This window comes from Magnolia sinica, chromosome 5 (assembly GCF_029962835.1).
Source record: "Magnolia sinica isolate HGM2019 chromosome 5, MsV1, whole genome shotgun sequence".
Classification (NCBI taxonomy): Eukaryota; Viridiplantae; Streptophyta; class Magnoliopsida; order Magnoliales; family Magnoliaceae; genus Magnolia; species Magnolia sinica.
In genome coordinates this window covers 91,626,591-91,649,999 of record NC_080577.1, presented here as the reverse complement: position 1 = coordinate 91,649,999, position 23,409 = coordinate 91,626,591, and the positions used below count along the sequence as shown (strand labels likewise).

The 23,409-nt window shown below is 37.2% G+C and overlaps 1 protein-coding gene across 4 annotated transcripts in view; it reads left to right on the top strand.

Moving 5' to 3' along the window:
• LOC131246300 (urease) overlaps positions 1-23,409 on the top strand; it is a 76,413-nt gene that overhangs the window by 13,694 nt on the left and 39,310 nt on the right. For 3 of the 4 annotated variants that reach the window (XM_058246264.1, XM_058246262.1, XM_058246263.1), the window contains 2 exons: positions 11,232-11,277; positions 17,697-17,802. In XM_058246264.1, coding sequence (XP_058102247.1) covers positions 11,232-11,277; positions 17,697-17,802 — 152 coding nt within the window. Of the gene's footprint in view, positions 1-11,231; positions 11,278-17,696; positions 17,803-23,409 lie in introns of those variants that run through there. The other variant, XM_058246265.1, reaches the window with a different exon arrangement.

Genomic DNA, 23,409 nt, shown 5'->3' with positions numbered 1-23,409 from the left:
TCCAATGTCTCACACTCAAGATGACCACTATTAGATCCTAATGAAGGAAAAATCCTATGAATATTTCAAACACAAGGATGCCATGGGCATGCCAGAGGGCAATAATCTTCTTATCTTGATCTTCTGGAGAAACTAATGCTAGAGAAGAGCCCTCTTCTTTTTAGAAGATACAAGCCATCAGTTGATAACCCAAATTTCTTAATGTATTCCAGAATATGTCCTATCTGACAAGTTTTCATCCAATCTGCTAGTCATGCTATTATTCTAGTAATAGAAGAACACTAAAGACATTATCATTGTATAATCATATCCACCAACTGCTTATATTATTCCTGATTTGTACTTGATGGATCTATGCCAGACCTGTCCGCCCCTTGTACATGAATCCAGATTTAAGCAGAGAAAGAGAAAGGATAATTGCTATTTTTTCCCAACTCAACATACCTCCCAATCTACACAGATTTCCTTTTTCATATAGTGGGTTGCTGCTGTTTTTTCTAGATCTAAACTCCATATCTACAAAGGTCTCTTTTCGAGATAGCAGGCTGCTTCTATTTTTTCAAGATCGAGCCTCCAGACCTTCATGGATCTTCTTTTTTGGTCTAGATTTAGCCTCCACATCTAGAAAGCGGGTAGGTGATTATTATTTTTTCTTTCCAAATCTTCCCTCTAGCTCTACACAGATTTTCACCAAACAGCACCAATATCCACTGCACCAAAAGTAATAGCAGCCTCACATCAAGTCTATACCACAATATAAATGCCACAAAATTTAAAATCAATTTTACAATTCTAACTTTCTTGGTGGGATAAAAGAAAAGGAAATTTATCTAGTGGGATGAAAAGAAAAGATTGAATGTCTCTGATACCATATACATGTAGAGGAATGAAGAAGAAAAAAGTGTGAGAAAGATGGGAAAAAATTTGTGAGACGGAGAAGAGATGATTAGGTTCTAATATAACAACCATATGCTTTACTTTATTAATAAAAACCAGTATAAGACCAAATGCCCTTGGGCACAAGAAACCAAATAGAACACTATCATATATACATATCAATGTTTCAAATAGCATTCGTAGTGTAGCCGTAGCACTATGTAGTGTAGCTAAATAGCATAAATCCCCTATACCATATGCTACGGGGGTTGTAGCATGCGCGACAGCTACGTAGCGTGTAACATTTGTAGCGTATGCTACAATGTATTTTTTTATTTTAAGTTTTGTTTTTTAAAATTGCAGAAAATTCACATCATAAAAAACCCTACAATGTAAAGTTAAAACCAAACCTTTTTATGTTTACTTTCACTTAAAATGGTGGTGATCCTTTGTTAAAGTTGGTGTGAAACTCACACACTAAAAAACCTTTAAAACTAAAAAGAAAAGGGTTTGGAAAGAGGGTTTTCGAAAACCCCTCTTCATATAGATGACATCTATTGTACTTAATACTCTTTATCTATGGGATTTTTATTTCTTTTCATACTTGTGAGTTGTAACTTGTGGTTTCAATTAGGCATTATTAACTAAAGTGTTTTGCTTAGAAAGTTGTTTATGCAATAATTATTTGATTTGTTTGATAACTTTATATATGTAGATTAGCTTTTGATAACTGATAATTAATAACTTGTTTGAACATGCTTACATTGAAAAAAAAAAGGAATCATCTATTAAGCAGTTTTAGATTTTATTGCTTTTTTTTTTAATTTTTAATTTTTATTTTTTTAATTTACTATTTACCATATTTTTCCTATTTTTAAATTAAAAAAAAATAGAAATATCGTGTAGCTTAAGCTACACGCTACGCTATTTATGCTACATACTACAGAGATCTGAAAGCTATGTAACATTGATGTAGGACCGATGCATGAACTCAAATATTGTGTAGGATCAATGAACAAAATTAACTTAATTAATAAAAAAACACAAAATTACTATCATCATCACAAATACCAAAATCCCAAGAGAAGATCATGCATAATTATAGCCTAGGTTACCAAGCATCATCCTACAAGACCATTAAATAAGGGGAACTAGGATCTAATGGATGTAGGGACATCCAAATAGCATAGATTAAAGCCTATTTCAAAGGAGAAGATCTAATACTACCTAGGGTGAAATGAGAGTTTAGGGAAATTGGGGAAAACTTGGAATTGGGGTTAATGGGGTAAATTGGGTAGAAGGGTTAAAGGGTGTAGGTACTAGGATAAGGGAATTAGGGTTTTGGATGGAGGGAATGTAAGGATTTGGGTTTAATTGAAGAATGTGAAGAACTAGGGTTTGGTAATTTGGGGAAATAGGAAAATTTGGGATTTATAGGTTTAGGGTTGGGGTTTAGAAAAGAGAGAATAGGGTTTTGATGCAAGGGTAGTGGAAAGCCAAAGGTGCAAGAGTGTGTCCGTACAGCCAACCCGATGGGTTCACACGTGTGGGCTAGGTTTGTGAGGTTTTGGGTCCTTAGGGTTTGGCTCATCGATAGATGTATAAGGGATAAGGATCGGAAGAATAGTGATGACTTGGGCTGGAGAGGATTGAAGAACTTGAAGAATACCTCGATGGTTAATGAAAGGATGAGAATGTGGGGAATAAATGGAAGCCTCGCACCTCCATTGATGAAGATTAACTTCGCATCAATCTTCTTTCCAATTCACATGGAAGTCACCTTCAAATCATATGAAGATGGGAGAAGGAAGCTAGGAGCTCTCTCTCTCTCTCTCTCTCTCTTTTTCCCCTCAAAAAACCAAGTGAGAAGAGGTCACCCCCCCCCCCTCTTTTTATAGCTTCAAGAACTTTTGAAAATTACAATTTCAACCGTCTTATGAAATTTGATGAAAATAACCATAGTCTAATGAAAAATCAACTAAAATCAATCATAAGGTGTCCAAAAAAGTAATCATAAACTAAATCCTAAAAGAGAATAATGTCCAAAATGATGAAGATGATCCATGATCAATGGCCCGATCATGTGATCCATGCGATCTAATGACCCGATTGTCACGTTCCTCGAATCCGACGGTCCAAATCATTCCTTAAAGAAGCCCATGTGTATCTTCCCAAATGTGGGGTCTTTTAGATGCTTGCACATGCACATGGGGTCTTCAACATGATCATGGGTACTCGCCTGGCCACATAGAAATCGGTGCGGCCCGTCTCTTCCTCTCATACGTACGCAAAGGTGTACGTGAAGTAATGTCCTCATCAAACACGCTACCGCTATTTAAAACACCGATGCATATAAGGTCACACATGTGTGTACATGCATGCACACATGCACACGCACAACCCTTCTAATAGGCTCCTTGGCACATGACCTCTGAAATTACAAAATTTGGAGGGTTGATGTACACAATCATTCTTGTATGTGATATCTATATATGTATGCCAGGTAACACAGGTTTTATTGGCATACATTCTGCTGGAAACACCAATCGCTTGTAGAATCAGCTGCATAATATGTATAGCCCTCTGACTGTCCTCATAATTGGGTGGCATTCGTAAATGTGATAAACTCTGAGTCTGGATAAGAGACAATAGCAGTAAGTCCCCACCCAACATAATGAATCATATGTAGGAATTAAGGCTATCAATGGGCTAAGCTTGGGTTTAACTTTTAGTCTGTGCACTGGGCTTGGGCCTGGTTTTCAGGCTCAGAAGACAAGTGGGCTTTGGCTGCGTGTAGAATTTTCAACAGTGTCTTTAAGACCCAGTTTGAAACTGAATCTGGGCCCCTTTTTTTCTGGAGAATTGATGATTTATTATGAAAACAACCAGAAAAAAAACAGCAAAACAGCCCATCTTCTCTTATTTATGTTAAATGGAAATTGGCATGATTCCATGCCGAAGCCCCCAAGACAATGTATTGTGTGGACCAACTATTATTCATGTTAAATGGAAGTTGACATGATTTGGCAACTGATAAGCAACACATTGCTATAAGAAAAAAGGAAAAAATTAAAAAAGAAGACAACTAATGCAGTCATTAAAATTGTTTCTACCAATACGCAAACAGAGGAGAAACAAGACCAAACTGGACATACTTTTTTATATTTAACATGGCCTAGATGCTTTTGCTGCTGGTTCTATGGTTGCCTTTGTCATCGACAACAAAATGGTGGAAAATTTTGAGAAACGGTTCCTGTAGTGAAGCTGTACGATCTCCTCTTTATTGGACCAATCTTCCCGAGGTGAAATCATGGCATTCCAATTAGAAGGTCTCATAACTAACCACCAAAAACCATGCTTTTCCCCCCCTAAACTAGGAAGTTGCAAAAATGACACATTCCTAATCCTGCCACCGCAGTTATGGATCCATTAGCTAAAGGAAAAAACCCTTGTGGAAAGCTGGCTGTGTCAGAGAGATACAAAAAGAGTAGTGCAGCCATCTAGCGAGTGATGGCTCGTGTCAACCAATGTTGAGAACTAGGTCCAGGAACATTCAAGGTCATCTTATCCTAGACAATTTCCTATCAACAGAGTAAACCATCCAAATTAATTTCGAAACCACAGAAGTGCTGTCACTTGCAACACAATCATCACCAATTTGTCACTTGGGTTCTAGAATTTCCGCTTCGGCCATGTTTGGATACATATATTCCAAGGGAAAACAAAATAAAAGGTAATAATTAGACAATGATTATTTCCATGAGCACTATTAAAACGTATTCCATTTTTAGGGGTCTTGCTTGTATAGCAAGTGGAAATCTCATATTTGTGAGACAACATCACCTAGGTTTCATGTGCCAGATAATCCAAACTATGAAAATTGCAATGATTGCTTTGTGGAATTCACCATTTTCTTTGCTATCCAAACACCTTAAACTATCTCATCAATGGAAAAACTATTCTATTTCCATTGGTTTCCATGGAATTGGTGATATCCAACATGCCCTTAAGTACATTGTTTCCACAACTTGCATATGAACTATTTGAACATTCAAGGGTATCTTGGAGTCTTGAATATATATTAAAAGAATCCAAGGATGGTCTACTGAAGGGTGGCTCCTGAAATTCGCAGATATAAGGGCTCCTTTTCCATTTTAACTAGAAAATGTCTGAATGCATATGCTGATATTAATCCCAACTTATTATGTTTTTTATGAACATTTATTATTTGATTGTGAGTTCTACGTTGTGCTAGTATGTCCAGTGTTTGAAATAGCAAATAGTGTGCCGCATAACTTTCACCCTTCTGAAGTGTGATGTTTAAGCTACATACAATGTTTTAAATAGCGATTAGCATGTAGCATAGCATTCACCCCTTTGAAGCGTGAGGCATAACCTACATAACGTGTAGTGTTAGCTACACACTAATTTTAGATTTTTAATCAAGGTTGTGCTTGGTTGCACCAACTCATGATATTTTACACCAAGTTAGACTGATTAACAATGAAATTTAACAAAATTTCATGATATTTGGTGCAACCAATGCAACCAATGCAACCTAAAGTAATAGGAAAGGGCAATGACTAAGTATAAAGGTAAAAAAAGAGTAGCGAAATTTAATATTGTTACTTATATTATTTTACTAAAAGCATTGAAATAATTAATTCTCTCTCCTTTTTATTTATTTATTTTTTAATTTTTAAAATATAAAAATGTATAAATCATTGAAAACATTAATTGATTTTAATATTGCAGTGAAAAATTACTTTTAATGTGAGCTACGTAGTGTGTAGCCTATGGAAATTATCACGTAGCGTAGGCTACATGTGACTTAAGCTATTTTCATGAGCTACGTAGCGTTAAGGCTAAGCTATTCTACGTAACTTAAGCTACATGCTACATAACGTAGCTATTTAAAACACTGCTGAAAACTTAAAGTGCTGAATTTTAGTACTTATAAGTACTGAAAATTTTGTTTAGTAATTCGTCTGAAAAAAATCCTGATATCTGAAAATAAGCACTTTTTTTTTTTTTTTTTTTTCCATAAAAACTTGTTTGGTAAACACTAACCACAAATATCTAAAAATTGGCAATTTTTCATATTTGCCCATAGTCTCAATTTCTATCTTTTGTCAAGTATAAGACAAAATCTGCTATTGCCATGCTACAAAATTTAGCACACCCATGCCCAATCTAATAAAATTTTAATACTTTTCACTTGTGCATTCTAGCAAGAGAATGTCACCCAATTTATAACTGTTAACCCTTACTATTTAGAAAGTTCAATGATGATTTGCGAGTAAGGAGAGACTGAAGGTCAATTAGACGCACATGCAAGATCTGCGTCAGATATCTCATGAACAACTCAGATATTTAGTAGGTGTGCCATGCTAATCAAGACTGCCTAGATATTAGGCTTGGATATGGGCTAATTGTGATAGGTCCAGTGTTTGAAATATCGGTATCGTGCAATGTATCGCAACCTTGGGATACAGATACGTATCGGTTATCGCACGGGATATATCGTTTGAATCGCGTAATTTATCACACTTTTTGGGAAACATGGGGAAACATTGGGAAAATGGTTGAATTTTTCAATGGAACTTCAGGAATTATTTAAAAAGACCTTAATACACACTTTTAAATCATAAAATTTTAAAAAATAAGTGCACATGATAGGTTTCCTTTGTATAGGATCCTGAGTTATGCGTTGTCCGGTTGAACAAAGGCAACTATATTCCAATATGATGCATAACTTTTATAAATGTATCAAGACATGAATGAAAACACAACCAATGTATTCAAAAGCAAAAGCTATAAAAATAAATTAATATTTTAAATTTTTTTAGGTGGACCATAATACAGGAAATAGTGGTAATCAACCATTACAAACTTTTCATGGGCCATAAAAGCTTTGGATCAAGCTGATATTTATGTGGTCTCTTCATCCAAGTCTTTGTGACCTTACCAACAGGCAACAGGTTGGATGGCGAATAAAAATTCCAGTGGACCCTATGGAGTTCTAATGGTGGGGATTTAATCACCACTGTTAATAGTGTTGTGGTCCACCTAAGACCTGGACCTGCTTCATTTTTGGGATAATGCCTGAAAATGAGCTTTAAAATGGATGGACGGTGTGGATGTAAGGCACATGCATTATAATGGGCCCCACAGTTAGGGATCCACGAAAACAAGGACTCCACTTTGATTGCGTAGCCAAGCGACTACTGACAATGCTTTGTGCGCCCCACAATGATGTGTGTGTCCTATTCACTCCATCCATCCATTTTTCCAGACTATTTTATGGCATGAGCTTAAAAATTAGGCAGATCCAAACCTCATATGGACCACACCATGGGAAAGAGTGGTGATTGAACACTCACTGTTAAAAACTTGTTAGGGCCATAAAAGTTTTGGATTAAGCTGATATTTGTGTTTTCTGTTCATCCAAGTGTGCGTGACATAATCAACGAGTTGGATGACAAATAAATATCACAATGAGCTCTAGGAAGTTTTTAATGGTGGGCATTCAATCACCATTGTTTTCTTGTGATGTGGTTTACTCAGATTTGGATCTCCCTCATTTTTTAGCCCATGCTCTATATTAATCTGGAAAAATAGATGGACGGCTTGGATAAAACACGCATATATCATGCGGAGCCCACATAACACTAGGCAATCGGCGTCCCCAAAACAGGGACGCAAATTAGGTGTTACCGTGTAGTAGTTTAGTGGGTGTTGCCCCTACGGTAGGGCCCACCTTGATGATGTTGTGTATATCAACGTTGCCATTCGTTTTTCTAGCCCATTTTAGGATGGGATACCAAAAATTATGCAGATCCAAATCTCACCTGGACCACACCACAAGAAATAATAGTGATTTAGTGCCTCACCATTAAAAAATCCAAAGGGCCCATCATAAAGTTTTTGTAATGTTTATTTGCAAATCTAACCTGTTGACAATGTCAAGAAGATCTGGATGAATGGAAAATAGAAATATCAGATTCATCCAAAACTTTTATGGCCCATAAAAAGTTTTTAATGGTTATTCATCACTGTTTCTATTGGTATGGTCCACCTGAGATTTGGATTTTGATGATTTAAGATCTCATCCTAAAATGAGATGGAAAAACAGATGGTTGTCATGGATATATAAAAAAAAACATCAAGATGGGCCCCACATGGTTAGGGTATACTCACTAAGCTGTTCCATGGTAACTGTTAATCCACTCGCCACTCTCAGTCCGTGTTGCACAACGGACGAGCGATGTGAGTGGGACCTTGACTGTGGGCCCCACCATTTGTATGTGCTATATCCACACCATCCATCCATTTGGAGAGCATTTTAAGGAATCGACCAAAGAATGAGGCCGATTCAAAGCTCAAGTGGACCCCACCGCATGAAACAACGGGTATAGTGATGCCCACCATTGAAACTTTTAACGTTCCTAGGGCCCATCATAATGTTTATTTGTGATCCAACCTGTTCATAAGTCTAGGGAGATATGGACTGAGGGAAAACACAAATATCAGTGTGATCGAAAACTTCTTGGGCCCTCAATAAGTTTTGCTATGGTAAACGTTCAATCCCCACTGTTTTTTGTGATGAGGTCCAGTCGAGCTTTGGATCTGCCTCATTCTTTGTCTCATGACCTAAATGGATATTTAAAAACGTATAAACGGAATGGATATACAATATATACATCAATGTGGGCCCCATTGTAAGGATTGCACCGTCCTAAATACACCGTACACGCACCGAATCCACTCCCTCTCAAATCGTTTTCTTCTCCGTAGGCTTCGGAAGGTGCTGGATTTCGGTTTGAAAGCCCCAAAAATCTCGTTGGAATCCCTACCAAAATCCCAAAAACCTCGGCAGCAATCTGTTTTTTTTTTTTTTTTTTTTTTTTCGGGAATCTCTCCGAAAGAAAAAAAAATAAAAAATGGGGGGTTTTACGATTTCTTACCTGATCTGGCGCGCTCGATGTTTGGCCCACCAAATCCGGTCGAGGGCAACTACATCTTTAGGTAAGAGAGATTTATCTATATATTTTTTCGAATTTGTGGGGTAGTAGAGAGGATTTTGCCTCATACCGCCGAAAACAATGCCGCTACAGAAAGATTCTGTGGTAGGTGGCTACAGAAGATTTCGTCGATATCAACAATATTGTGTATAAAATCATTGGAAATTTTATGATACATTGGGATATATCGTCAATATCGGCAATATTGCACAATATTTTGTGATATTGTGCGATATATCGCACAATACAAATAATTCCCTATATATTTTTCATTTCTGAGTGAATTCCACGGAGTTTCGTATCGCTGGCCAGCGATAATGATAATATCGGCCGATATATCGAACGATAATATCGGCCGATATATTGGCCGATAGTATTGATATTACGAACACTGGATCGGTCATTATTTAATCTCACCATACAACAAGCCGAGACGTTCACAACCTACATCTCCTTGATTGGACACCATCTAACATTTTGAACCACCAGCTGCGTTCAATGGATATTCATTGGGTCATAGAACCGTTTTCAACCCAATTTGACCTGAATTAAATAAGATCTATCGAAAACAAGATTGAATGGCCACGATCTCATATTGTTGGATTTGGTCAGTCATGGTCCAATCCTGACTGACCAAATCCGACCAAATTATCTTTAAGAACACATCGCGACCCACCTAGATTAAGTTTTGTCCAAATCCGATAACGGATGAGATATGGTCCATTGAAGGAACATGCCATCTTGAACATCCATTTTTGTCGCGATCCATTCCCCAATCTGGATGAGTAACCTTTTGATTTCATAGAGCTTGAAGTGCCGGACATCATGGAAGGCTTAGATCTCCCAAATGGGACCAAAAAAGCCAAAAAAAAAAAGGGACGCAAACAGCTGATGTCAAATTTCACATTAAAAATAAAATTAAATTTTGTCAGCATGTGTGACAACACATAATTTTGTATGTCCAAGATATCAACGCTCAAATCTTTGTTTAGGACATGCGATTACTTGTTTTGAAGCTATATACAAATAATGCAAGATGTGCGGCCCACATCTTGAAAGGAGATAGAAACATCTAAGAAACTGGGCAATAAAGTCAAATTGTTATTGCTGCATATGTAGCCCAATGAGCAGCAACACACCAAATTCGATGTACAAGATCTTAGCACTTCAATCTCTATTCGGCGCTACAAGTACTTGTTTCGAAGCTATCAATGAGTACTACAAGATGTGTGCTCCACTTCGCGAAAAGTACTACAAACACCTCGAGAAATGGGCCACAAAGTCAAATTGTTATTACTGCACATGTGGCTTGGATGTGCAGTGACACATCAACTTCAACATACAAGATCTCACTGCTCCGATCTCCTTTCTAGATTTGGGACCACTTGTTTCAAATCTATCAATGAAAACTACAAGATAAGCGGTCTACTTTGCAAAAGGAGTCTAGAAATACCTCGAAAAATGGGCCACAATGTTACTCGTTATTACCACATGTCCCAAACGTGCAGTAACAGACCAACTTTAACACCCAAGATTTCAGTGCTTTGATCTCTGCTTTGAGCGAGTGACCACTTGTTTCAAAGGGCTTGACGGGTAATTCGAAATTAACTACTTACATCTATGAATAGACCTCATAAGGTGGCCCAAAAGGTATTGTAATTTTTTAGAAGAGGAAGGGCATTGTTGTCATTTTAAATTATTGATACGGAGCAAAATAACTTACCACATTCCACATTAAGTGCTAAGTCAAGGGAGGCGAGCTAGAAAAAAAACTCATTTTTTCAGTAGAAATTGAAATTAAGCACTTAATTATGTGGATTTACCAAACGCCCCGAACAAGTAAAAATCACTAAAAATATCAAAATTCAGTGGTAAGTGCTGAAAATAAGTTTGATCAAACAGGCCTTAAAACATTAAAATCGCTTAATGTTTTCAATGATTTGTTACATTTTTCATTTTAATGAAAATTAGCTAATTTTTTCAATGATTTTATTAACATAATATAAGTAATAGTATTAAATTAGTTAAGTTGCTCTTTCTTTGCCTTTATACTTAATCTTTACCTATCTTTCGTGCTATTTTAGGTTATGAATGGTTTCACTAAATGTCATTAAATTTCATTATTAATTAGACTGATTTGGTGCTAAATATCATAAAACTTCATGATATTTAATGCAACCAAGCACAACCTTAATGAAAAATCTAGAAGAAGTGTGTAGCTTACACTAGCCACCATGTAGGCGTATGTCCTTAGCTATTGGTAGCAACAAAATTTTAAGATGTTGGTTCCTTATTGGATCTGCTTTTTGTTTTCTTATTCTTGCTCACCAGACGGCAAGTTCTTCCAGCTGTTCCTTACCTTTTGGACACCATCCAGGTAATTTCTTCTGTATCTTGTCGATATTATATTTAAAACTCCTTTTAGATTGATTAGAAGAGACATTTAAAATGTTAAAGCCATTGATAAAAATATTGTTTACTTCATTTTTGCATGTTTGTTAGGTTAGAAGAGGTGAATGCCAGTTTTATTAGGATTGAATTTGAAATAAATTCATGGAGTAAGTTTATCATCAGTTTTAATGTCTAAGCCCCATTGACAATGATCCGTTTATATTTGGTTTGTATGTGGATTTTCAAATGTATTAAGTATTTAGACTTGCCAAGATAACGAACTATGGAAATATTTACACAAGTTAAAAGTTGATTTCTCAACCTTGGACTGGAACTAGTATATAATCTTATATATTCTCATGAGCTGTGAAACATAATCCAATTACAGATATGCCACAACACAACATATAGTCTTACACGCGTTGATATTTCCTGCCATGTTTGTAAATCATTGAAATTCCTCTGTTGGAGACATTTTGCTTGAAGGACATATATAATTGGAAAGCTCGATGTCAGATAGGAACAGCAGTACATTATAATTTAAAAAAAGACTGGTAACATTTTAAAAAAAGTTTTCCAACTTCTTCATCGCAATATATAGAATGATAGTACTTCGAAACTGGCAATTTACATGTTTGAAAAATTATTAGGAACAGCAGTACATAATAATTTCTTCAAATTCGTTGGTATTACAACTAAGTAAAATGTCCTTAAAAATCAGATCTGCGATAAAAACAGTAAATAAAGAATTTACTGACATGGCGTAACATGATTTGAATTGATTGAGTACTTTCATTGGTGAATGGTTATCTTTGAATTCCCATAACATGAGCAGACTGATGTGATGGTCCTGATTGGAAAATCAACCATCCCTCTTGAATTTCCACGTTATGCAGCTCTAGAGTCTGGAAAATGGTATAATTTTATATAAGGTAGGAGGGTCTTTGCTATGCATCATGCGCTTTTTTCGTACTTTACATCATAGAATGTCTAGATTCTTTTAGGACTCTTACTGTCTGTTGTTGCAATTAGTGTTCAAAATATTAGTATTGTGTTACATATCGCATCCTTGGGATATAGATATGTATCGGTTATTGAGGGATGTTTGTATCGGGTAATTTATTAAACTTCTTGGAAAACATGAGGAAACATTGGGGAAATGGTTGAATTTTTCAATGAAACTTAAGGGATTGTTAAAAAAAGACCTTAACACCCTTTTAAATCATAATATCTCAAAAAAGAAGTGCACATAATAGGTTTCTTTTGAATAGGGTCCTAAGCTATGTGTTGTTTGACTGAACTAATGCAACTATATTCAAATTGAATGCATAACATATAGAGTGTATGTGATGATCATTTAATCAAACATTCCTAAATACTTCGAAATTAGTCTCAATTAACAACTGGTTGATGGGAAATTTTTAAAAAAATATATTTTAATAATTTTTAATTAAAAAATGATTTTTATTTTCCGAAAATTGACCAGGACTTAACAAATCAGTAGATTAACCCTCATACATGCTTGATTTTATGTTTGGGGTGCAACATTGCAAGCAATTTGGGAGAAATGGGGAAAATTTGAATTTTCCCCAAATCGGACAATCTACACTCAAATTTCGAAATTAGAGTGTTTGTGACAATCATTTTATCAAATACTCCTAAATACTTTGAAATTAGTCTCAATTGACAACTGGTTGAAGGGAAATTTTGAAAAAAATATTGTAATAATATTTTAATAATTTTTAATTAAAAAATTATTTTTTTCCCCAAAAATTGACTTAACAAATCAATAGATCAACCCTCATGCATGCTTGATTTCATGTTTGGAGTGCAACATTGCAAGCAATTCGGGAGAAATCGGGGAAATTTTGAAATTTTCTTGAAATCGGACCACCTACACTCAAATTTCGAAATTAGAGTGTATGTGATGATAATTTCATCAAATAGTCATTAATACTTTGAAATTAGTCTTAATTGACAGCTGGTTGAAGGAAAATTTTGAAAAAATAAAATGGAGAACATGAAGAACCAATGGATATCGAAATCAAAGCTCCAACTCCATTCTTTTTCATGCAAAACATGAAGAAACAATGGATTGTAACCATTTGACACTGATTTAACATTATTTCAACAAAAAGGGATTGAAAATTGAAAAATGCTCATCGGATTGAACATGTGGGATATATCGGCACTACTTGTGTGCTTCGTATCGCACAAGCGGGATACAAGATATATCGTGTGATATATCGGCCGATATTGTCGATATTTAAAACATTGCTTAACACACTTTTAAATCATAACACCGAAAAAAAGAAGCACACATAATATGTTTTCTTTGTATAGGGTCCTAGGCTATATGTTGTTTGACTAAACTAATGCAACCATTTAGAGTGCTGTGATGATCATTCAAATTGAATGCATAACATTTAGGGTGTATGTGATGATCATTTTATCAAACACTTCTAAATACTTCTAAATTAGTCTCAATTGATAGCTAGTTGAAGGGGAATTTTTTTTTTTCTTTTACATATAAATAAAATGTTATTAATTTTTAATGAAAAATGATTTTTATTTTCTGAAAATTGACAAGGACTTGACAAATCAGTAGATCAACCCTCATACATGCTTGATTGATTTCATATTTGGAGTGCAACATTGCAAGCATTTTGGGAGAAATTGAGGAAATTTTGAAAATTTCCCAAATCGGACCACCTGCATTCAAATTTTGAAATTAGAGTGTATGTGATGATCATTTCATCAGATACTCCTAAATACTTTGAAATTAGTCTCAATTGACAGCTAGTTGAAGGAAAATTTTGAAAAAAACATGGAGGACATGAAGAACCAATGGATATCGAAATCAAATCTCCAACTAAATGATTTTTCATGCAACACATAAAGAACCAATGAATTTATAACCATTTGAAACTGACTTAACATAATTTCAACAAAAAAAAGGGATCGAAAATTGGAAATGCTCACTGGATCGAACATGTAGGATATATCGACGCTACATATGCCTTTCGTATCGCACATGTGGGATACAAGATATATCGTGGGATATTTCGGCCGATATCGTCGATATTTAAAACATTGATTGTGGGCTATATCAGCCGATATTGGGGGCCCTCCTTTGTCGCTATTATTCCAAAGACGGAGCAAAGATTTTTGGCACATCAGTCTGATCAGCAACCCTTGTAAGATCGTGGAGAAAATTCTTGCTACCAGATTCCAAGAAATGCTCCCGTCTATCATTGCTAAAATTTAGAGCGCCTTTGTGTTAGGCCGCTAGATTCTGGATAGTGCACTCGTTTCTCACAAATGCATTGTTTCATTCATTGAGTGCGTAAATCGGGGGTGGTTTGCAAACTTGATCTTGAGAAAGTGTACGATTGCGTGGACTGGGATTTCCTGGACTACAGGTTGGGAAGGTTTGGTTGCGGTCAGATTTGGAGGGCTTGGATCAGGGAATGTATCTCGTCGGCTCACTTCTTCATTTTGGTAAATGGATCTCTAAAAGGCTTTTTTGAGGGTTTGAGGGGTCTGTGCCAGGGCAATCTGCTGTCCCCATTTCTGTTTGTTGTTGATGTGGAAGCTCTTGAAAGGGCATGAGTTAGGTCTGTTCCGTAGCTTTTCGGTTTTTACCTCAGGACCGGCGATCACCCATCTTCAATTTGCGGACGACACTATTCTTTTTTGCGAAGCGAATGAAGGTATGATTGACAACTTGAGAAAGGCCATTAAATGTTTTGAATTGGTCTCAAGGCTGAAGGTTAACTCCATGAATTGCGAATTACTTGGGATCCATTTGTCGGAGGAGGATGTTCGGCGATACGCCGGCATCTTTGGTTGATGACCTGGGTCATTCCCTTCATTGTATCCAGGTTTGCCTTTGTGCACAGGCAAGCCTCCGAAGCATCTTTGGGACTCGGTTATTGAAAGAATTGAACGCAGGCTCTCAATATGGAAGAGTCGTCATCTGTCTTTGGGAGGTCATATTGTTCTCATTAAAGCTGCATTCTCCAATATCCATCTTTAAATGCCCCAAATCAGTGTCTGATAGTCTTGAAAAGATTAGATGCGACTTCCTTTGGAATGACAAAGCAGATGACAACAAATTCCACCTTCTCAGATGGGATGAAGTTTATAAGCCTCATAAGGAGGGGTTGGTCTGAGGAAGTTGGAGTTGATGAACATGGCTTTGTTGGGTAAATGGCTCTGGCAGTTTGCAACAGAGGAAGAGAAACTTTGGAGGCAGGTGCTGAAGGCTAAATACGGGGCCGGCCTAGGAGACTGGTGGCCAAAACAATCCTTGTCATATATAGCATCCGGAATATGGAAGGCTATCTGCCCAATAGTTCCGAAATTCAAAGCAGCGATTGCTTTCAAGATTGGGACCAGATCTCGCATTCGATTCTGGGAAGACCCTTGGATTGGAGAGGGGTTGTTGAAAGACATGTTTCCTATGTTGGCTCAGCTGGCATCAGATAGCAATGTTACTGCTGACATGTGTTATTCCATAAATGGCGCAGAGACAGTTTGGGGGCTGCCTTGTCGAAGAGATCTGTCAGATGATGAAGTCACTTCCCTCTTATCCCTGCTGGAGAGACTCAAGAGCATTGAGATCGACACGGGCGAGGAGGATTCTCTTGTCTGGAAAGGTCAAGGTTCGGACAGGTTCTCAGTCCGATCGTTTTTCAATCTTCTCTCGGCATCTTCTCTTCCTTCTTCCCATTGTTTCCACTTTTGGAACTATGGGGCCCCAACGAAGGTAGCTGCTTTCATCCGGTTGGCAGGTAGAAACAAGATTTTAATGGTGGATAACCTGACCAAAAGAGGTATGATCCTGCCTAATGTCTGCCTGCTGCGCTGAATCAGTGAACCATATATTCATTCACTGCCAATTCTCCAATCTGATTTGGAATGCATTCCTATCTTGTCTTCACATTCCCTGGGTCATGCCAGGCACTTTCTCCTGCTTACTGGCGTCATGGCAAGGTTGTGACATTCGGAAAGAGAGGAAATTGGTTTGGCAGCTTGTGGTCATGGCTGTTCCTTGAACTATTTGGACAGAGCAGAACCTGTGCTGTTTCGAGAACAAGGTGGTGTCAGCCATTCGGGTTACTTGGAAGGCAAAATGCCTAGTTGCTGAGTGGGCTTCAATTGCTTCTCCCGCTGAAGCCTGCGTGCTTCGTTCTTTGCTTGACTTGTAGCTGTGTTTGTATTCTTTTCGAGCCTTTGGTCCATTCTTTAATAAAATTGTTAATTCTAAAAAAAAAAAAGATATATCGGCCAATATTGTCGATATTTAAAACATTGGTTGCAGAAAACATGGTTGAGACTTGCTTTGGTAGGTTATTTTATCTTCTTGTACAAGTAGGCAAACTATATTATCTCTATGTCTTGGATTTAGTATCCATTCAATAGATTATCATTAATGTTTTGTTTGAACAGGTCTGTTGTGCTTTGTGAATTATAACACCAACACACACACATGTATGCATGAACTAATTGCGGTTATGATTTGATGATTTTGGTATTTTATATCTTTCAAGATTCACAACTGGTGGTTTTGTTTTCTTCTTTAGAAATATGCTAGACATGCCCAATTGGGTGAAAATTTTGAATTAGATTGTGCTACTTTGTGACCTGATAGTGTTTTTTCATGGCCTGTGTATCAACAGCCATTCTCAGGTAGAGGGATCTGTCGGAACAAATATTTATTTCAGGGACCTCGTCTCTCTCTCTCTCTCTCTCTCTCTCTCTCTCTAAGAAGCGAGAGGAAGGGAGGGAGACGACAACAAAATATTGGAACATCAATTTGGAAGAGATAGTGGAATGACTCTTTGATTGTATGAACCAAAGGGAGCAATGCTTTTGGTTTTCTCCACCAAGTTGGAAACCAAATGGATTTATCTTTTGACCTGTATATATATATATATATATATATATATATATATATATATATATATATATATATATATATATATATATTGATAAGTTCATCAAATATCTCATTCATTGGCAGGATTAGTAAAATAAAGCAAAATGCATTATCTTCCTCTTTCACTAAAGCATAATCTTCTTCTGAAAGTCTTGAAAGAAAAGCAAATTCTTAATGTTGGCAAGTTTCTTTGTTAGATTAGAAAATGACAAATTGTACTTAAAGCATCAGTGTTTCTATGTGCGATACCAGTTTTACTCGACTAACCTTTGATTATGAGACAATTCAAATACTTATTGTGGATATTTGTATTTTGTCTTCTCCACATTTAGCTTTAGTGAATCTCAAAACTACTGAATACTTCATTTTAGGAATTTATTTGTTGTCTTATACTCTTTCTATGAATATCACTTTTACGGTTTTACCATTGACGAGTCTGCACTTTTTGTTTCTTCATTTAGGTTGAGGGGACCTTTCTGAATGGGACAAAGTTAGTCACCGTTCATGGTGCAATTTCGTGTGATGATGGAAATTTGGAGCTAGCGTTGTATGGCTCTTTTCTTCCAGGTATGGAATAATATTGGCAGAACATTGTAGATGTATCCAATTTTAATGACTTTATGGCTGTATTTATGCACAACATACTTCTCAAAATCATGTCTTTTTTAAAAAAAACTTCTCAAGATCAGATTAATACTAATGGACCTGTGCCAACTAATTTATTTATTTATGTTTTGGATTCAAAATTGTCATTGAATACTTATTCTTTCCTCTAACTCAAGGTTAACTCATTATCGATTACTGACTCAGCTACGACTGAAATTGAAACGGATTGATGAGTGAGAGATGACTCAGTGGAGTTGTTTTATGGAAGTGAGAAAAGAAAACATTATTCACTCATTTATGCAATAGTTGTTACATGGTTGTGGCATTATTCACCTATTTATGCCCTAGTTTTTTGAAAGATGATAATTTATTCAAAAAGGCCGAAGCTAAAATATAAGAAATTAAAAAGAAAAGACAAACACCCCCAACACTATAACAAACAAGGGATGCTATGAGAAACTTGTGCCCATTCCAACACATGAGCTTTTGCCCTTAAAAACATTTCCCGAACCGGCCCTTACCATTTCTAAAGCATCGATTGTTCCTTTCAAACAAAATGGCCCACAGGCCGGCTAGAAGAGTTAAGTGCCAAATTTTCCTCCCAACCCTTCCAATTCCCCCGCCATGCCAAACACTTCCCCTATTTATGCACTAGTTATTCATCTATTTCTGAAAATCTGTAGGTTGAGTCATTTGATTCTGTTATTTTGGTTGGTGATTCGTCCAATACATAAACGTATTAAACTAGTCATATATGTTTGATACAAGTCACTGGTTACATAGGATACTCCCATTGGAAAAAAAAAAAGGGCTGATAACCTATAAGAATAAGGGAGGGGACATGAAGTACATGTTGGGATTATCGAATACGACAAAAGACATGATTGATTGTAGCAGGCATTACCTAATTGGTTTCTTGTCAGAGAATATATTTGTTATGTGGATGTTTACATTATTTCTGTACGCATACGGTATACCTTATCATTGTAAGATAAAGAGCATATAACTAAGATTGTTAAGGATACAAAAGGAGCCTCTCTTTTCTTCTCCTATCTCTTTCCTTCATTTTTTTTTTCTTTTCTTTTCTTTTTTCTTTTCTCCCCTTTTTCCTTTTTTACCATGGATTTAAACATGGTATCAAAGTGGTGTCTTAGTTAAGATTCCATTTTCTTCGTCTCCCATCTTATTCTTTATTTTTTCTTTTTCTCTCCCTATCACCCTCACCATCGGCAACCACCAGTATCACCCAAGGTTAGAGGTGCACACGAGTCGAGCCGAGCCGAGCTTTGCCCAGCTCATGCTCGACTCGGACTGCTCGAGTGCTTGAGTCCTAACTCGTGCTCGGCTCGGCCTTCGAGCTTAGAACAGCAACTCGTGCTCGGCTCATCCGAGTTCGAACCAAGTTCGAATAGATTTCGAGTCGATTTGAGTAGAGTTTTCGAGTCAAGTTCAAGTTCGAGTCTTTGAGCCTGTTTTGAGTTCGAGTTTTTAAGCCGAGTATCGAGTTTCGAGTTTGAGCTTTGAGCCGAGTTCAAGTTTTCGAACCGAGTATCGAGTTCCGAGTTCGAGCTTTAAGCCGATTTCGAGTTATAAATTGAGATTCATTTAAATTTGAATTTGATTATCAATTGGAATTCGAAGTTGAACAAAGTAATAAAATATATAAAATGCATAATTTACGATTAAAAACATTGATAATTACATATTTACATTGTTCAAAATGACAATTTACAATTAATAACCTCCATAAGAGGAGTGCCTTCTTGTATTGTCATTTGATCCATCCGAACTACTATATATTTTTTCATATACATATTGGTTCACTTCCCCTGAGTCAGAAGGCGAAGAGATGTTTCCTTCGTGCTCTTTTACACTTTGAACTAGATTTTTCAAACTTTCTTTATGTGAAGAATTGTATGTAGTACCCAATGCCTGGTGAAGAATTTGAATTTGTTACTCTTCTTATTCTTCTTGCTTGTCGTACTCGATCCAGCTTCAACATCGTGTTGTCTTTGAGGATATCTCTAAAATCTAGAAACATCTTCGATTCTGCGTTTTAAGGCGAGTTGGAATTGTTCTTCCTCCAAAGCTTTTAATCTGACTTCCTCCTCTGCATCTTTTGTGGATGTCATTCGTGTACTAGATCCAGAATCAGAAGATTTGGATGGAGTGGTAGGTTTTCTATTTGAATCTAAAAGGGCTGAAAAAGAATTTGGACATCCTTAGGGGCATTGGGGCATGGTTTTGCATCACTTCCTCGACAGGACAAGTGTAACTGAAACCGATTAGTCTTGTTCACAAACTTTGTGCCATACAAACCACACATAATCTTTGTTCTTCCGGAACTTGGTGGTGATTCAACTAGGGAAGCGTGGTCCCAAATGTTTGTCGATGGGTCCGATGATGACATATCTACATTCAATTTTTAATAAAAAAATCAGAATATTGATAAATAATTTGAACTTGATATAGGAACAAAATAAAAGCAATATAAATGTATCAAAAATAAAAGGAAATGAGCAGTAGTGAGTAAATAAATATCAAAGTCTTACAAACCACCTTCCACCACTTTCATGTTTCAAGTTAAATAATATTACAGATCATTCAAGGTTCAACTAAATAGAATTAAAAAACCGAAAATAATTACAGATCTGCAAGTAGAGATTCGTCATGAATCTCAATCTCTTCTTCATCATCATTCATATCTCTTCCACATATCGGGCGCAACCAATCTTCCGTATAAATCAACGCTTCAACTGTATTTGGTGCAAGTGAGTTTCTATACTTGCTTACAACCTTGCTCCCAGTGCTGAATGCGGATTCTGATGCCACTGTTGAAATTGGTATTGATAATATGTCCTGTGCCATCACAGATAATGTAGGGTATTTTGATTCATTAACCCTCGTCTTCCACCATTCCAACACATCAAAGTCGGATCGTACTATGATTGGCTCGTTGAGGTACATTTCTATCTCTGATTCCTTAGTCTCAACTCCCATTCGTTCTTGTAGCAAGTATGACATGTATTCATTTAGCACATCATCATTATCAAGTATAGAAACATTCGTATCTCTATTTTCTTTAACACCTGCTGCAGGTAAAGTAGTAGCATACGAATTGTACAAATCTTCAAGGGCTTGACGAACCTTGAACGTCTCTGTTGCCGCTCTATTATTAGGATAAATCTTCATGAAAATAAACTTAACCAACCCCACATTACAACGAGGATTAAGAACAACTGCTAATATAAACAGTTTGGACCCATTTTCTTAGTTGTTGATTGGACTGTTCAAATCATTTGATCAAAGTGATGTTGAAGCATATGGGTAATAAAAGAAGGGCCCACATGATGAATGGCCTAAACTGATTATCAAAGAATTTTCAATATGATTAGTCAGAACCATCCATTATATGGCCATTGATTGAATGCATAGAAACATCATATTAAAGATCTTGATTAGGCAGTTAGACCAGTTGGGATCATGAGCAATCAAGTAACAGACTATCAGATTGATAACATAATGAGTTTATATGAACACCTATGTTTTAGAGATCTTGATCTCAAATTTATAATTAGAGGTAAATAAAAAGATAAACCACCCAATTAATTAATCAATTAATCAGTTAATCAATTCATACAATAACAACAACAGGGCAGTGGCTTACCGGACTGGCTTGGGGCGACCGGACTAACAGAGCAGTGGCAACCGACAGGGGCGATCGGGCAGTGGCTAGTAGGGCCGTAGGGGCGACCGTACTGGGTGAGCTGCTGTGGTAGGGCCATAGGGGCGACCGGACTAAGAGAGAGGGAAGAAGAGAGAGGACGATAGGCCATGTGGGTAAGGAAGGCTGAGGGAGAGAGTAGAGAGAGAGAGAGAGGCTCGCTGGCCGTACTGATAGAGAGGGAGGAAGAGAGGCCGTGCGGCCATGCAGGTAGGTAAGGGAGGATGAGAGAGAGAGAGAGAGAGAGAGAGAGAGAGAGAGAGAGAGGGAGGAGCTTCGCCAGCTGCCGAACTGACAGAGAGGGCAAAAGAGAGGGAGGAAATAGGAAGAGAGGGTTAGGGTCGTGCGGGCACTGGGCGAGATCGTTTTGAAAAGGTGGGGTAGGTTTTTTTTTTTTTTTTTTTTTTGGAAGGGTATATATACCCTGTACCAAGTCGAGCTGAGTTCGAGTAGTATTCGAGTCGAGCTGGGGAAAGCTCGAACTCGTTTCGAGCTCCAAAAATCAGCTCAACTCGGTTCGAACTCAGCTTCGATCCGAGTCGAGTCGAGCGAGCTATTGAGCTAACTTTGCTCGTGTACAGCTCTACCCAAGGTATTCAATAACGGTAACGGTGGCCGTAATGGCCAGCCTTATGGCCATTAAGATACGTGCTATTATGCCTTTTGTAATAGCCGTTTTGGCCCTGTAACGATCAAATTTTCTTTTAAATGAAAAAATTGTATTGGCCCTACATCGGCTTCATATTTGTCTGTTATGGTTCTGTATCGTGTAATAGTCACCATCCTTACCCTTACGTAACGGTCGTTATATTGTAATTGTTTTTTAATACCATGGTATTGCTGGATGCTTTGCTGGTAACCACCAGGTGACAGGCCACCAACAACATTGTTGGTAGTAACCAAGGCCACTGAAAACACCATTAGTTGATACCAGTGGCCACTAGTGGTACCCGTTGGTTGGTATTAAAGGCACTAGTGGCACTAGAGGTACCATGGAGCATCTTTGTCCTCTCTATCCCCCTAGATATCCATCTTCTAAGATGTTCCTCGACTTCGACCAAGGGTCTTGTTGCTTGAACCCTTACAAAATTTGTGTTAGGAGGTTTGGAAGGGAAGGAAGATTAAGCAAATCCTCCCACCACAAGGTTACCTGATCCGTTTCCCGAAAGGATAGTGATCACCTTAGCCTTTTTCAGCATGGGGGATTTTGAATTTCTTATAAGCAAACTCTATTCTCCTTGGTTCTTACTATGCTCGCTCTCTCTCTCTCTCTCTCTCTCTCTCTCTCTCTCTCTCTCGAATTTCCTCTCCCCTTTTGCATGATTTTCTAATTTTTTAAGGTTTGAAGGAAGAATTTGGATTAGGAAGTGGAGTAGGGATAAGCTCAAGCCAAAAGCCTCATCCTTAAAGAAGGGGGGGGGGGGGGGGGGGGTCCTATTTATAAACTAGGCTGTGTTTCTTTGGTAGTTTTGAAAACTTTAGTGCTGTTTTGAAGTGGTTGACACATGACATGATTAGAAGTGCCATGGTCCCACCACAGGTGGCCACCCGTTGGTCATTGTGGAGTAAAAAGACAACCTTAAATGGCTTAATAAATTAAAGGGGTGGAATGTTCAAGAAACGTACATCGACCCATGGAAATTGGATTTATAATGTTACATAAGCTCAAAAAACATGAAACATAGGGTGTAGAAATTGAATTTCCGCTCCCTGCAAAAAATAAAATAAAATAAAAGGGGGGTGGGGGCCCAGGCCTTGACAAAGCTGGGTTCCACATACCTTACTATTTGTAAGGTAGACTTGGATGGTTAAAAGTTTTTTTTTTTTTTTTGGCACAAGGGAAG